General features: G+C 36.2%; 1 protein-coding gene across 6 annotated transcripts in view; it reads left to right on the forward strand.

Annotated features, from left to right (window-relative positions):
* The window catches only part of FNBP1 (formin binding protein 1), a 194,700-nt gene that overhangs the window by 146,816 nt on the left and 34,485 nt on the right, over positions 1 to 13,399 (forward strand). For all 6 annotated transcript variants that reach the window (XM_044663984.1, XM_044663985.1, XM_044663986.1 and 3 more), the window contains exons 7-8: positions 4,031 to 4,159; positions 5,580 to 5,726. In XM_044663984.1, coding sequence (XP_044519919.1) covers positions 4,031 to 4,159; positions 5,580 to 5,726 — 276 coding nt within the window. The remainder of the gene's footprint in view (positions 1 to 4,030; positions 4,160 to 5,579; positions 5,727 to 13,399) is intronic.

The raw sequence follows: 13,399 nt of genomic DNA on the forward strand, positions 1-13,399 counted from the left end.
ATAATACAATAGGACCCATTTCTGGTTCTTCCCTCTTTCCCCCAGGTACTAGTTCCTTCCTCCCTAAGTTTGCCTTGTACTTACTTTTTATTTATCTCATTCACACATGTATGTATGTGATTATCTGTGTATATAATGTAACTCCTATTAGAATGTAATCTCTTTGAGGCCAGAGCCTATTTGATTTTTGTCTTTCTATTTTTAGTGCTTAGCTCAATACCTGACATAGTCAGCCCTCAATAAATATTTATTAATTAACACAACATGTAAGTGGGAAGAACAAAACAAAACCATTTAATTAAATACTGTTTTTATGAGAAAGTATACCTACCTACCTCCTAACTTTGCAGAGGTGAGTCAGCAAGTCAAGAAACACTTATTAAACACATAATATGCCAGACACTCTGCTAAACTTTGGAGATATAAAGAAGGGCAAAAAACAGCCCCTGCTTTTAAGGAACCTACAGTCCAAATGGGGAGGCAACACAAAAACAACTATCTACAAACAAGCTATATAGAAGATAAAGATGATCATAGGGAGAAGGCATTGGAACTAATGGGAATCAGCAAAGTCCTTTGGAAGGTAGGATTTTAGAGAGAGAATTCCAGGTATGTAGGTGGGGAGAGAAGACTGCAACTAGTCAAATTGCCTGGAGTCTGGAGGTGGAGTATCTTGTGGAAAGAAAGGCTAATGAGACTGGGTCAATGGATTGTTATATTATGTTGAGGGGTACTAGTAAGGTGTAAGAAGACTAGAAAGGTAGGAATAGACATTATATGGGACTTTAAAAGCCAATCAGAGGATTTTATATTTTGTCCTGGAGGTAACATGGAGCCACTAGACTTTATTTAATAGAGAGTTGAAGTGGTCAGAGCTGCTATTTTGGAGGGTCACTTTGACAGCTGAATGGAGAATAGATAGGATTTTGGAAAGTCTTGAAAGAGAAAGGCTAACCAACAGGCTTTTGCAACAATTGTGGCATGAGGGCTTGGCCCTGAGTAGTAACAGTGTCAGAAGAGAGAAGGGGATATATAGGAGAAATGTTACAAATGCAGAACTGACAGGAATTGGCAATAGATAGGATATGAAGAAGATGAAAGTAAAGAATCAGACAGTACCTATGTTAGAAGACAGGGTAACTGGGACAATAGACCTCAACAGTACCAGGGAAGTTGGGCAGTGGGAGGTGGTAAAGGGAAAAATAATGAGTTCAGTTTTTGATATGACTTAAAAACATCTATGGGAAATCCAGCTGGATGTGGGAGCTGATAAGATCACCAAATAAAACATTCTAGAAAGAAGACAAGGTTCTAGACCAGTACCCTGTGAGATGCCCTTAGCAGTGTGTGTGACCTGAATGAAGATATAGCAAAGGAGACTGAGAAGTGGTTATACAGATAAAGGGTGAATCAAGAGAAAGCAATGTCACAAAAAATTAGAGAGAAGAGTATCAAGGAGAAAAGGATGACAGACAATGTCAAAAGCCACAAAGAGGTCAAGAATGATGAAGACTGAGGAAAAGCCATTATATTTGGCAGTGAAATGATCAATGGTATCTTTGGAGAGAGTAGGTTCAGTTGAATTGATGAAGTCAGAAGTAAGGGCATGCTGGTAAATGTTTAAATTTATCAAAATTTCAAGGCAACATTTTAAGACTAGGCAATCAATAAAACAACAAATAAAGCCTTGATTTGTAGCATTTGCTGATTTATGAGGTAGAAATATATACATTCAAAATTAGCAGACAATAAAAGCTGGCTCCAGCCTACCCTTGGTCAGAAGTCTGACTGAAGAGAGTTTAAAAAGAGAAGAGATCAAGAAGAAAGTGAAGATTCTGATTGTAGATAGCCTTTTCAAGAAATTAGTTACAAAAAGGAAGAAAAATTCAGGAGGATAGCTAGTAAGGATGGTCAAATCAAGTGAGAGTTTTTTGAGGATGGGATCTATGTGGGTATGGAATACCACACAGATTATTAAGTATTGAATATGGGAGAAATATACTTGCAAATTTAAGTAATTTAAAACAAAAGTTGTCACCTTAAACATTTATTTTAATAAAACTAGAATTTTATAAAAACAGAATAAGCAATTCTAAAGAAACAAAGGACATCCTATGCAATTTATGATAGTTTTCTGGACTGGGTGATTTGGTATGGTAGTTCAGTTTCATGTCCAGAATGAAATGAGAAACTCAGGCCATATAGAATTTATTAGAAGAATTGCTACTCAACAACAGCATGGAAAGGCTATTCAGTTAAGACTCAGCATTGGTCTGAACTTAGCTCTTCTTGCTTCCATATTTGATCCTTTGGTGTTCCCAGTCAGAGGGGAAAGTGGGAAGTCCATCAAACCTGAGGAATGCAGACTATACCTATGCTTAACTTTTATGCTTTAGGAACCAAGAAGCAACAGCAATAATTTGAGCCTTAAAATCTGGACAAATTAAGTCTCCCCCCCAAAAAACTTTATTTTGGGGGGAGATATTTTTCTATGTTTACATGATTCATTTTCTTTCCCTCCCCTCTTCCCTTCCCCCTCCTAGAATCAATAAGTAATTCCACTGGGTTGTACAAATGTTGTCACTTGATATCTATTTCCATATTATTCATTTTTGCTATAGAGCAATTTTTAAAGACCTAAACCCTATATCACATACCCATATATACATGTGATAAATGATGTCAAATGTTTTGCTTTTGCATTTCTACTCCCATAGTTCTTTCTCTCAATATGGATTGCATTCTTTTACATAAGTCCTTCAGGAGTGTTCTTGCTTGTTGCATTGCTACTAGTAGCAAAGTCCATTAAATTGGATTGTTCCATAATGTTTTACTTCCTGTGTACAGTGTTCTTCTGGTTCTACTCATTTCACTCTGCATCAGTTCATTGAGGTTCTCCCAGTTCATATGGAAAGCTTCCAGATCATCAGTCCTTACAGCACAATGGTATTCTATCACCATCATATACCACAATTTGTTCAGCCAACTCCAATTGAGGGACACCTCCTCATTTTCCAATTTTTTGTCACCACAAAAAGCACAGCTATGAATATTTTTTATTATTTTTTAAACCCTTACTTTCTGTCTTGGAATAAATACTGTGTATTGGTTCCAAGGCAGAAGAGCAGTAAGGGCTAGGATATGGGGGTTAAGTGACATGCCCATGGTCACACAGGTAGGAAGTGTCTGAGGCCAGATTTGAACCAAGACCTCCCATCTCTAGGCCTGGCTCTCTATCCACTAAGCCACTTAGCTGCCCCCATGAATATTTTTGTACAAGTATTTTTCCTTATTATCTTTTTGGAATACAAGGGTAGGCATTCTTTTAAATCCCTTTGCACATAATTCCAAAATGCCTTCCAGAATGGCTGTATTAATTTACTTCTCCACCAGCAGTGTATTAGTGTCCCAATTTTGCCACATCCCTTCCAACATTTAGTATTTTCCTTTACTGTCATATTGGCCAATCTGCTAGATGTGAAGTGGTACCTCAGAGTTGTTTTGATTTGCATTTCTCTAATGAGAAGGGGATTTAGAACATTTTTTCATGTGCTTATTGATAGTCTTGATTTCTTTATCTGAAAACTGTCTATCCATGTCCCTTGACGAGACAAATTAAGTTTTAAGGATGGTTTTATTGCTTTTTTATTGGAAAAAAACTGACATGTGGAAACCTTACTGCAGTGAATCCAACCAGAGTAATAGTAGATATTATTCCTACCACAAAGGGACACTGCTTTTTCATGTATAGGACAAAAACCAACTTAAGATCTAGAAAAGAGAAATAAAGACATCCAATTTTTCTATGGATATTTTGAGAAAAGATGTTACAAAGGGCAGAACTGAAATATAAAGGGTAGAGAGTTACTATGCTATAAAGAATATCTTAATATAGTAGATTTTAAAATTAAGTTTAAAATAAGTAGGTTATAAATTTGTATGTGATTATTTTGCTGAATGAGTAGAAGAAAAGAATTGCTTTTTATTCATGGGTCTAAACCAGAATATTATGGTATTTTTTTTCCCAAAGGCACGGCAACAAGCTCAATTAAGGCATCAAATGGCAGAGGATAGCAAGGCAGATTACTCAACAACGCTTCAAAAGTTCAACCATGAACAGCATGAACATTATTATACTCAAATACCAAGCATCTTTCAGGTAAAATAATTTTAAAAATTATATTCACAATTACGACTATGAGTTACAAATCAGTATACTCCAACATTCTCATTAAGGCATATTATTTTTTAAAACTGAGTAACACATGACATTAAGATCCTAAAAAGTTCTAGTTCTAGGATTTTCAAGGCATAATTAGAATGGCACATCAAAGCTCTATTTAAAAATGTGTCCTGGGAGCAGCTGGGTGGCTCAGTGGATTGAGAGCCAGGCCTAGAGACCTAACTTCCATTGCCTAGCCCTTAACACCTCTTCTACTTTGGAACCAATACATGGTACTGATTCTAAGCCAGAAGGTAAGGGTTTAAAAAAAGAAATAAAAATTAAAATGTGTCCTATGGAAAAGATTTTGAATTAATATCTACTTTAAAGATTAATAGTATGTTGGTGTTCTTCCTAATGCTATTGATTTAGCCCAAGAAGCCCAATTCTATACTTCAGCATTTTAAAACATTCATAGAAATGTAAACTCAAACAGGTGTTTACAGTTCTTTCTTTCAATTTTGTTTTAGTTCATTTTTACTTGAGTAAGACTATTACACAAAATTAATAGTTTTATAGGTAGATTTGTCCTTGTCAGAAATAGCAAACTTCTGTTTCTTGTTGTAGACACACATGGTCCTATGTTAATTCCACCAACACCAAAAATTAAAATGATTCCTAAAATGTTGGGTGTACTGATTTTACTTATTTCACTTGAATGAAAGTAGTGACTAATGGCAATATTTTTATTATTTTTAAAACCAGTATTGATTCTAAGGGAGAAGAGTGGTAAGGGAGTTAAGGCAATGGGAGTTAAGTGACTTGCCCTGGGTAACACAGCTAGGAAGTGTCTGAGGTCAAATTTGAACCTAGGACCTCCTACCTAGCTGCCTCCTACCCTTTATTTTCTAAAGCTGTATTGTCAAACATAAATAGAAATGGATCCAGGCAGCTTAGTGGATTGAGAACCAGGCCTGGAGATGGGAGGTCTTACATTCAAATCCAGCCTCAGACATTTCCAAACTCAGTGACCTAGCACTTAACCTTAACCCTCATTGCCTAGCTCTTACTGCTCTTCTGCCTTGGAACTGATATTTGATATTAACTCTAAGACAGAAGGCAAGAATTAAAAAAAAAAAAAAAAGGATTGGATCTGTGATGGCCACATTTTGACTTAGGGGAGTTTTGTGGGCCACCGTCTGAGTTTGACACCTATTGTTTAGTATTCAGCTGCATTTAATTGGTCAAAGACCCCCTCTTATTGACCCCTTTATCACTGAAACAAATCTTAAATATTACTTTTGTTATAGAGAAAGTATAGAAAATAAAGCTTTCTTAAATCATAGGAAATAATAATGAAATTTCTTAATCATAGAAAAATATGCAAATTGATCACATATGAAATAAAATATTTTAGAAAATACAAGATATGGAGGAAAGGAGAATAGTCAGAATTGGAGAATCAATGAAAACCTATGCTGAGGTGGATCGCCAAGTGATTCCAATCATTGGGAAATGTCTGGATGGAATAGCAAAGGCAGCTGAATCAATTGATCAGAAAATTGTAAGTACTGAATTTTGGTTATAGAGCCAGTGATGTGTTTCAGTGTATGGTGTGGCTCCATTATTTTTAAAATACTTCCCAAACCGTTGACTTCTTTTTGTGGGGAAACTACATTTTTGATGTGTATATAGAATTTTTGATATTTTGTTTTATAAGAATTAATTATTTAGTTTGTTGTGAACATCACAATTTTACAACCTAATATAAATCATTTTTGCCTTTCAGAAAACATGAGAGTTATCTTTATTAAATTTATCTATTTAACAGTTACTGAATTAGATTGTAGTTATTTTTATAGCATATCTTATTTGCTTCTTTGTTAATTTGAAGAGGGTTGCTATTTTGCAATACCCTTCAATTATGAACATAGCCGTTTCCCTTAGTTTTTTGTAATATTTGTATTTGGTGGGGTAAATGTATCACTTGTCCTATTTAATTCTTTTACTCTCATATACATACAAATATAGATGAAGATACTTTCTTGACTCTTGGCAATGGATAATATTACCACTATGGTAATTTTCTTAGCCTATTCTTTGAGAGAATGCTCTCTCTTACTTGAAATAGGCAAAAAGATAGCTCCTAAGTAGTATTAATAATACCCAGAATTTACATGAAATACAATCAACATTCCAGATTAAATCCAACAATAGGTATGTTTTTTTGATTTGTTTGTTTTTTTTAAACCCTTACCTTCTGTCTTGGTGTCAATACTGTGTATTGGCTCCAAGGCAGAAGAGTGGTATGGGCTAGGCAATGGGGGTCAAGTGACTTACCCAGGATCACAGGGCTGGGAAGTGTCTGAGGCCAGATTTGAACCTAGGACCTCTCGTCTCTAGGCTTGGCTCTCAATTCACTGAGCTACCCAGCTGCCCCCAATAGGCAGTTTTCTTGTTTATTTTTTAGATGGGAAGTGCTTTAATGGACTAAAGAACAGGATAAAATGAGAGACAGAGCCACTGGTTAGTATGGAAGGGACAATGATCTCTGACTACAGAAAGAAGGTCAAGCTACTCAGTTCTTTCTTCTCTCTTCTCAAGAGAATAACCTTTGCATTGAAAATGATTAAATTAAATTGTCCAACAGGGAGCTGAGATTGAAGACAAGGAAGTAGTAAGAGTATCTAGTTGTCTTTGACGAATTAATATCAACTGGCCTATATGAAAGAACTGGCAGATATCAGTGTTCAGCTCTTTTTTTTTTCCAATAAGAAAAAGCAATATATTTTAAAAGAAAAGAAAATATTAGAGAAAATATTCATCATAAAATACTGAATCAAACATATCTGATAATATAATGTCTAAAATTAATAAGAAATTGGTTCAGTTATAAAAAGCAGCATTCATTCTCAAGGGATATGAGTAGGTATTTCTTAAAAGAAGCATAGTCAATAATTATCAAAAAATTAAAACTCTCTGAGAAATACAAGACAAAACAACTTTGAAATATACCACCTTAAAATCAAGTTAAATTCAACAAGCATTTGTTAAGTAAAGTGCCTACCCATTAAACTGGCAAAGGAATAGGGACAGGGCTCAGAAATATGATTTCATTGATATAGACAACTCTTGGGTCCTGAAGTTCCCTTTGCCCATGCAGATCATCACCTTCTTTGAAAAGAGAAGTCAAGTGATTTGCCCAGGAGGGCTACCCAGCCAGAATGTGTCCAAAGTGGAACCCAAACCTAGTTTTTTCTAGCCTTGAAGCCAGCTTTTTATCCACTTATACCATACTATCTCTCAAGTAGGCACACTGGCAAAGGTATTTAAAAAAAGCTAAATTCAGTGTTGTCAGAGGTGAGGTAAAATAAGTGGAGCTGTGAATTGTGCAATCCCTTGGAAAACAATATATCAGTGTACATTCAGAACTCCTGAACTAACCGTTCATGCCCTTTGATTCAATGATCTCAATGCTAGGACTAGACCCTAAGGATGTTATTGAAAGGTAAAAAAAAAGGCTACTTGTACAAAAATATTCATAGCAGCCTTATTCATAATAATCAAAACAAAACAGAAAACCATGTGCCTAGCAATTTGGGGAAAGCTGAACAAATTGTGAGATATGACCAAAATGGAATATTAATATACTATAAGAAATGACAGATAGGAAGACTATGTAAAGAATAAGGGAAGACATAGAAAGTGAGGCAAAAATAGGAAAGGAGATTGAGAACTCAACTTTAAGCTCTTATCAGTGATACTTGAAAGATCTTAGAAACTGGCAAAGGTACTCCAAGACTACAAAAAAAAACAAATTTTGTGTCACTTTTCAAAAAGAGGAAAAGGACAAAATCCACAAAATAAAAGCCAATAAGCTTTACTTCAGTTTGTGGGAAATTTTTAGAAAGTGGTAAAGTGATAGTAGACATCTCACAAAGGAAATAGTGATAACAGAGGACCAAAATGACACCATTATGGACAATTCATGCCAAACTAACCTTACTTTTTTTGTTGACAGGACTACTAAATTGATAGATCAGGGGAAAGCTATGAATAAAGTTTAATTAGATTTTAACAAAGTTCTCATAAAATGTATTGTTGTGGAAAAGCTTTAAGAATATGGAATAGATAACAATACAAATGGATTTACAACAGGTTGATTGGCTGAGTTTAAAAAGTTGTCATTAATGGTTCAGTATTAGTTTGGCAGGAAGATTCTAATGGAGAACCTCAGGAATTTGTGTTTAGTCTTGTATTGGTTGTCATTTCTGTCAATAATTTGGATAAAATGACAGGGGCAGCTGGGTAGCTCAGTGGAGTGAGAGTCAGGCCTAGAGACAGGAGTTCCTAGGTTCAAACCCGGCCTCAGTCACTTCCCAGCTGTGTGACCCTGGGCAAGTCACTTGACCCCCATTGCCCACCCTTACCAATCTTCCACCTATGAGACAATACACCGAAGTACAAGGGTTTAAAAAAACAAAAACAAACAAACAAAAAAAAGTATAAATGACATGCCCCTTAAGTCTGTAGGTGGCACAATTCTTGGGAATATTAACTTGGTATATAAACCAGAATCAGTATCCAAAAAAGATACTGATAGGCTAGAACATAATAAGATGACATCCAGTAGGGGAAAATGTAGTCTTACCTTGGATTAGGGAAAAAAAAGTTTATGAGAACAGAATGATCTAGGCATGGCAAGACAACACTTTGTGTGAAAAAGATTTTGGAATTTTAGTGAATTGTAAACTCAGTATGGTTCAAAAGTGTCATGTGCTATCACACTAGCCTGCTTTGGAGCTGCATCAAATGCTTTAGCTTCCATGAATAAGGAGGTGTTTGAAGGGAATTTGAAGGGACCTTGGAGTCCATTGAGTCTAATCTCTCATTTGATGTATGAAAAAACTAAGACACAAGAGTTTAAATGACTTGCCCATGGTCAATCAACTAGTGAATGCTTAAGGGTATTCTTTGAATTCAGGCCTCCCTGACTCGAGAGTTCAGTGTTCACACTCCTCTGAATGTGCTCTGAGCAATATTCTCTTGAACATATTGGGGTCAGTTCTGGATGCCTCACTTCAAGAAGAACTTTGATTACTGTTATGGGGTAAATATTATTGGTGGAGGTCGATGAAAATTGCTGAGAGCAGTTTAGTAAACCAGCATCCTTATTTATTTGGAGAAGCGGTAGGGATAGGAAATAGGAAGTAGGAAAAAGGATAGTCTATCTCTTAATCTTATACTAAATTTAAAACCCAAATCCTATCCTCAAAACCTCTAAAGGACCCTATTTTTAACTGCCTTTCTTGGCAAGATCTCCTTGCCCAGCAAAGCAGGCCTATTCTAGCCTCCTGTCTAACTTATACTGAATTTTCTAACTATCTAAAGTAACTAATTGATGAACATTAATTAATAATTCTTTAACTTCTCCAACCCAGTATCTGGAAACAAACTGTCAGAGGTAACTGTCAGATCCTCTTGACAGAGAGTCACTGACGCTGCCCTGATCTCTCCAAAGCCAGAGAGAAGGACCTTCTTAACTGAATTTTTTTTCCTTTTTATAATCCGTCTCTTAAAGTGATGGAGGGCGAGAGTTATCTGCTCTGCCTCTTAAAGCAGAAGAGTGATATTAATAAAACTTCCTTTAACATAGAACTTCTGCTCTTAATGAGACAGAGCGAACTTAATAAAACTCCTTATAACATTACCTAGAATGTATCCAGAGAGGAAAACCAGAATCAGGAAGAGTTTTGAGTCCATGTTAGAGGAAGATTGTTTTTAAAGAATCTAGGGATCTACATTGGAGATGAGAAGTTTATCTTCAAGCATTTCATACTGGAAGATGTGGTGGTGTGACACAATGTGGCTGTTGAAATGCTGCCTCCTGTCTCCCTCTGAAGGTTACCTAGTGCTTGTAATAACAATTTCTGATAAGAAAATGGAGAACAGGATGAGTGACACCCAACAGTTTTAGAATTTAGAACTAACCCAGATGCCATGAGCCAGAAGGCAAAAAGCAGTTGCTTCCAAGATTATAAAAAAGCAGAGACTGGATCAGGAGTATCTCACTCATGAGAAGGAGACCGGGGTGGCTGGGTGGGTAGGCCAACCAACCTGCTTAGGTTACCTGTATCCTCTTCCACAAATTATCACATCCTCATCTTCTGGATAGAGCTGTGCTGTACATTGATTATTTATCATCAAGGAAGAATACCATCAATCCTCAATGCACCTGGTCAAGGCCAAAGGTGGCTGGCCTGGCCTGAGTGCCACAGAGAGGGGAACCTCTCCAGCAGACAATCTCAACCTGATCAATCTGTGATTGCCAAACCTGATCATCATTAGTCTAGTGTAGTTTCCCAATACCTCCTTCCTTCAATCCCTAATCCTTCCCCTAAGTTTGTTACAATTAAATCCTAAAGCTTACCTAGCTGAATGCTGTTATTATTCTAAAGTTCACTACCATATTCTTTGGTTCTAAGGGGAAGGGATAACTCAAACAAGATAAATCACAGTCATAGGCATTACCCATCAAGTTAAACCCATAATAAGGGTTCAGAGAAGCTGTGTGATCCACTTCACAGCTTCTCACTTTATCACTTAGTCCTAGGCACTGTTAAGGGAGGTGTGTGTATTCAGCTGAGCTTCATATACTTTGTGGGGCTGGTGTTCACTGCCACAACCCAGTGTTCACCCAAGCTTCCCACCTCACTCAGCTTAGGGCCTTAGACCATCAGAGGACCTTGGGTGATCTCTCTATCAGGCCCTATCCAGTAGCAACATACTGCCCATAACATGCTTCAGCTAGACTGGTGATTCCCAAAGTGGGGGCTACCACCCCCTGGTGAGTGCTGCAGTGATCCAGGGGGGCAGTGATGGCCACAGGTGCATTTATCTTTCCTATTAATTGCTATTAAAATTTAAAAAAAAATAATTTCCAGGGGGCTAAGTAATATTTTTTTTGGAAAGGGGGAGGTAGGCCAAAAAAGTTTGGGAACCACTGAGCTAGACTAACTTGCCTGCCCTGTGAATTGGACTTTGGAAGAAAGACGTGACTTAAGCAAATGGAGATTTGGGTATAGGATTGGAAGAAAATACACTTTATGAGTGATGTTGTTAGTGACGACAGGGCAAGAAAGGAAAGAAAAGAATAATCTCATTTGTCTAGAATGTAGCCTTTTAATGTGAATAATATTAAATTAGCTTGAAATGTTGGTTTTCAGCTAAATTGTGGAGGGTCTTTAATGCCCAGATCAGGAATTTATTTCATAAGCAATGGGTAGACAAAATCTTTGAGAAGCAGAATGGCATAATCATATCCATGTAATTATAAATATTAAGGAAGATAATGTAAAGGATGGATTGGAAAAAGATTAGGCTAGAGGCAAGAAGGCTAGTTATGAAGCTATTACAATACAGATGAAAATTTAAACCTGAGTAGTACAAAGGGAGTTGAAGGAAGTTCTGATTTGAGATGAAGTTTTCAGAGTCATGATTAATAAGTCATGGCAACTGACCGGATATATGAGGTAAGGGAAACAGAAGATAAATAGATGATTAGAAGGATAGTAACACTCAGCAGAAATAGAGTAATGGAGGATTTTTGAGATGAGTTTAATTTTGAACATACTGAGTTTGAGGTATTAGTGGGATAAAAGGTGGACTCTACCTCTGATGTAGGGAATTGTTGATAAGAATATGATTTGGGAGTCAGAGTGGATGAAATATCCATTAAAGAGAAAAAAATGGTGAAGGACAGAACCTTAGTGATCACCTTGATTAAAGAAGGAAGAGGAGGAGGATAAGCTAACTAAGAAGATAGTCTAAGAGTCAGAGAGGTTAGGAAGAGAATCATGAGAGGTCAGTGATGTTATCAAATCTTAGAAACAACCAATAATTTCAATAAGGAAAATGATAACAATGGGACAATATACCAAAATTTATTGGATGCAGCCAAAGCAATATTTAGGGGAAAATTTATGTCTCTAAATGCTTATATCAATAACAGAGAGAAAGAACAGATCAATGAATTGGACATATAGCTAAAAAAGCTAGTAAAAGAACAAATTAAAAGTCACAATTAAATACCAAATTGGTTGGAGGGGATGTGGCAAAATTGGGACATTAATGAATTGCTGGTGGAGTTGTGAATTGATCCAACCATCCTGGATGGCAATTTGTAACTATACCCAAAGGGCTATAAAAGACTGTCTGCCCTTTGATCCAGCCATACCACTGCTGAGTCTATATCCCAAAGAGATCATTAAGGAAAAAAACTTGTTCAAAAATATTCATAGCCACTCTTTGTGATGGCAAAAAACTGAAAAATGAGGGGGTGTCCTTTGAATGGGGAATGGCCAAACAAACTGTGGTATATATTGGTGGTGGAATACTATTGTGCTCAAAGGAATAAAGAACGGGAGGAGTTCCATGTGAACTGGAACAACCTCCAGAAAGTGATGCAGCGTGAAAGGAGCAGGATCAGGAGAACATTGTACACAGAGATGGATACACTGTGGCACAATCGAATGTAATGGCTAGCAGCAATGCAATGATCCAAAACATTTCTGAGGGACTTATGAGAAAGAAAGCTATCCACATTCAGAGGAAGAAATGTGGGAGTAGAAACACAGAAGAAAAACAACTGCTTGAACACATGGGCTGATGGGGACACTAAACGATCACCCTAGTGCAACTATCAACAATATAGAAATAGGTTTTGATCAATGATACATGTTAAACCCAGTGGAATTGTGCCTCAGCTATGGGGTGGGGGTGGGGGGTTCTGAGAGAGAGGGAAAGAACATGAATCATGTAACCATGGGAAAATATTCTAAATTAAAAAAAAATAAAAAATAACAATTCCTGTCGCAGAATAAATAAATAAATAAATGTCAAATTGGAAATCCTGAAAATCAAAGGATTAATAAAATTGAAAGTAAAAAAAAATCATTGAACTAAAAAATAAGAGCAGGAGCTAGTTTATAGGGAAAAAAAGGTATTGTACTGGTTAATTTAATTTTAAAAAGGAAAGAAGGAAACCAATTTATCAGCATCAAAAAATGAAAAGGGAAAATTAACCACTAATGAAGAAATTAAAGTAACTATTAGGAGCTATTTTTCTTAGTTTTATATCAATAAACAATTGAAAAAATATTAATTTCTCACGAGCAGGTTAAGCTAATGTAATAAAAATAATAAATCTACCTAAATTAATTTACTTATTTGGTGCCA

The sequence above is a fragment of the Gracilinanus agilis genome, chromosome 2 (genome assembly GCF_016433145.1).
Source record: "Gracilinanus agilis isolate LMUSP501 chromosome 2, AgileGrace, whole genome shotgun sequence".
Classification (NCBI taxonomy): domain Eukaryota; kingdom Metazoa; phylum Chordata; class Mammalia; order Didelphimorphia; family Didelphidae; genus Gracilinanus; species Gracilinanus agilis.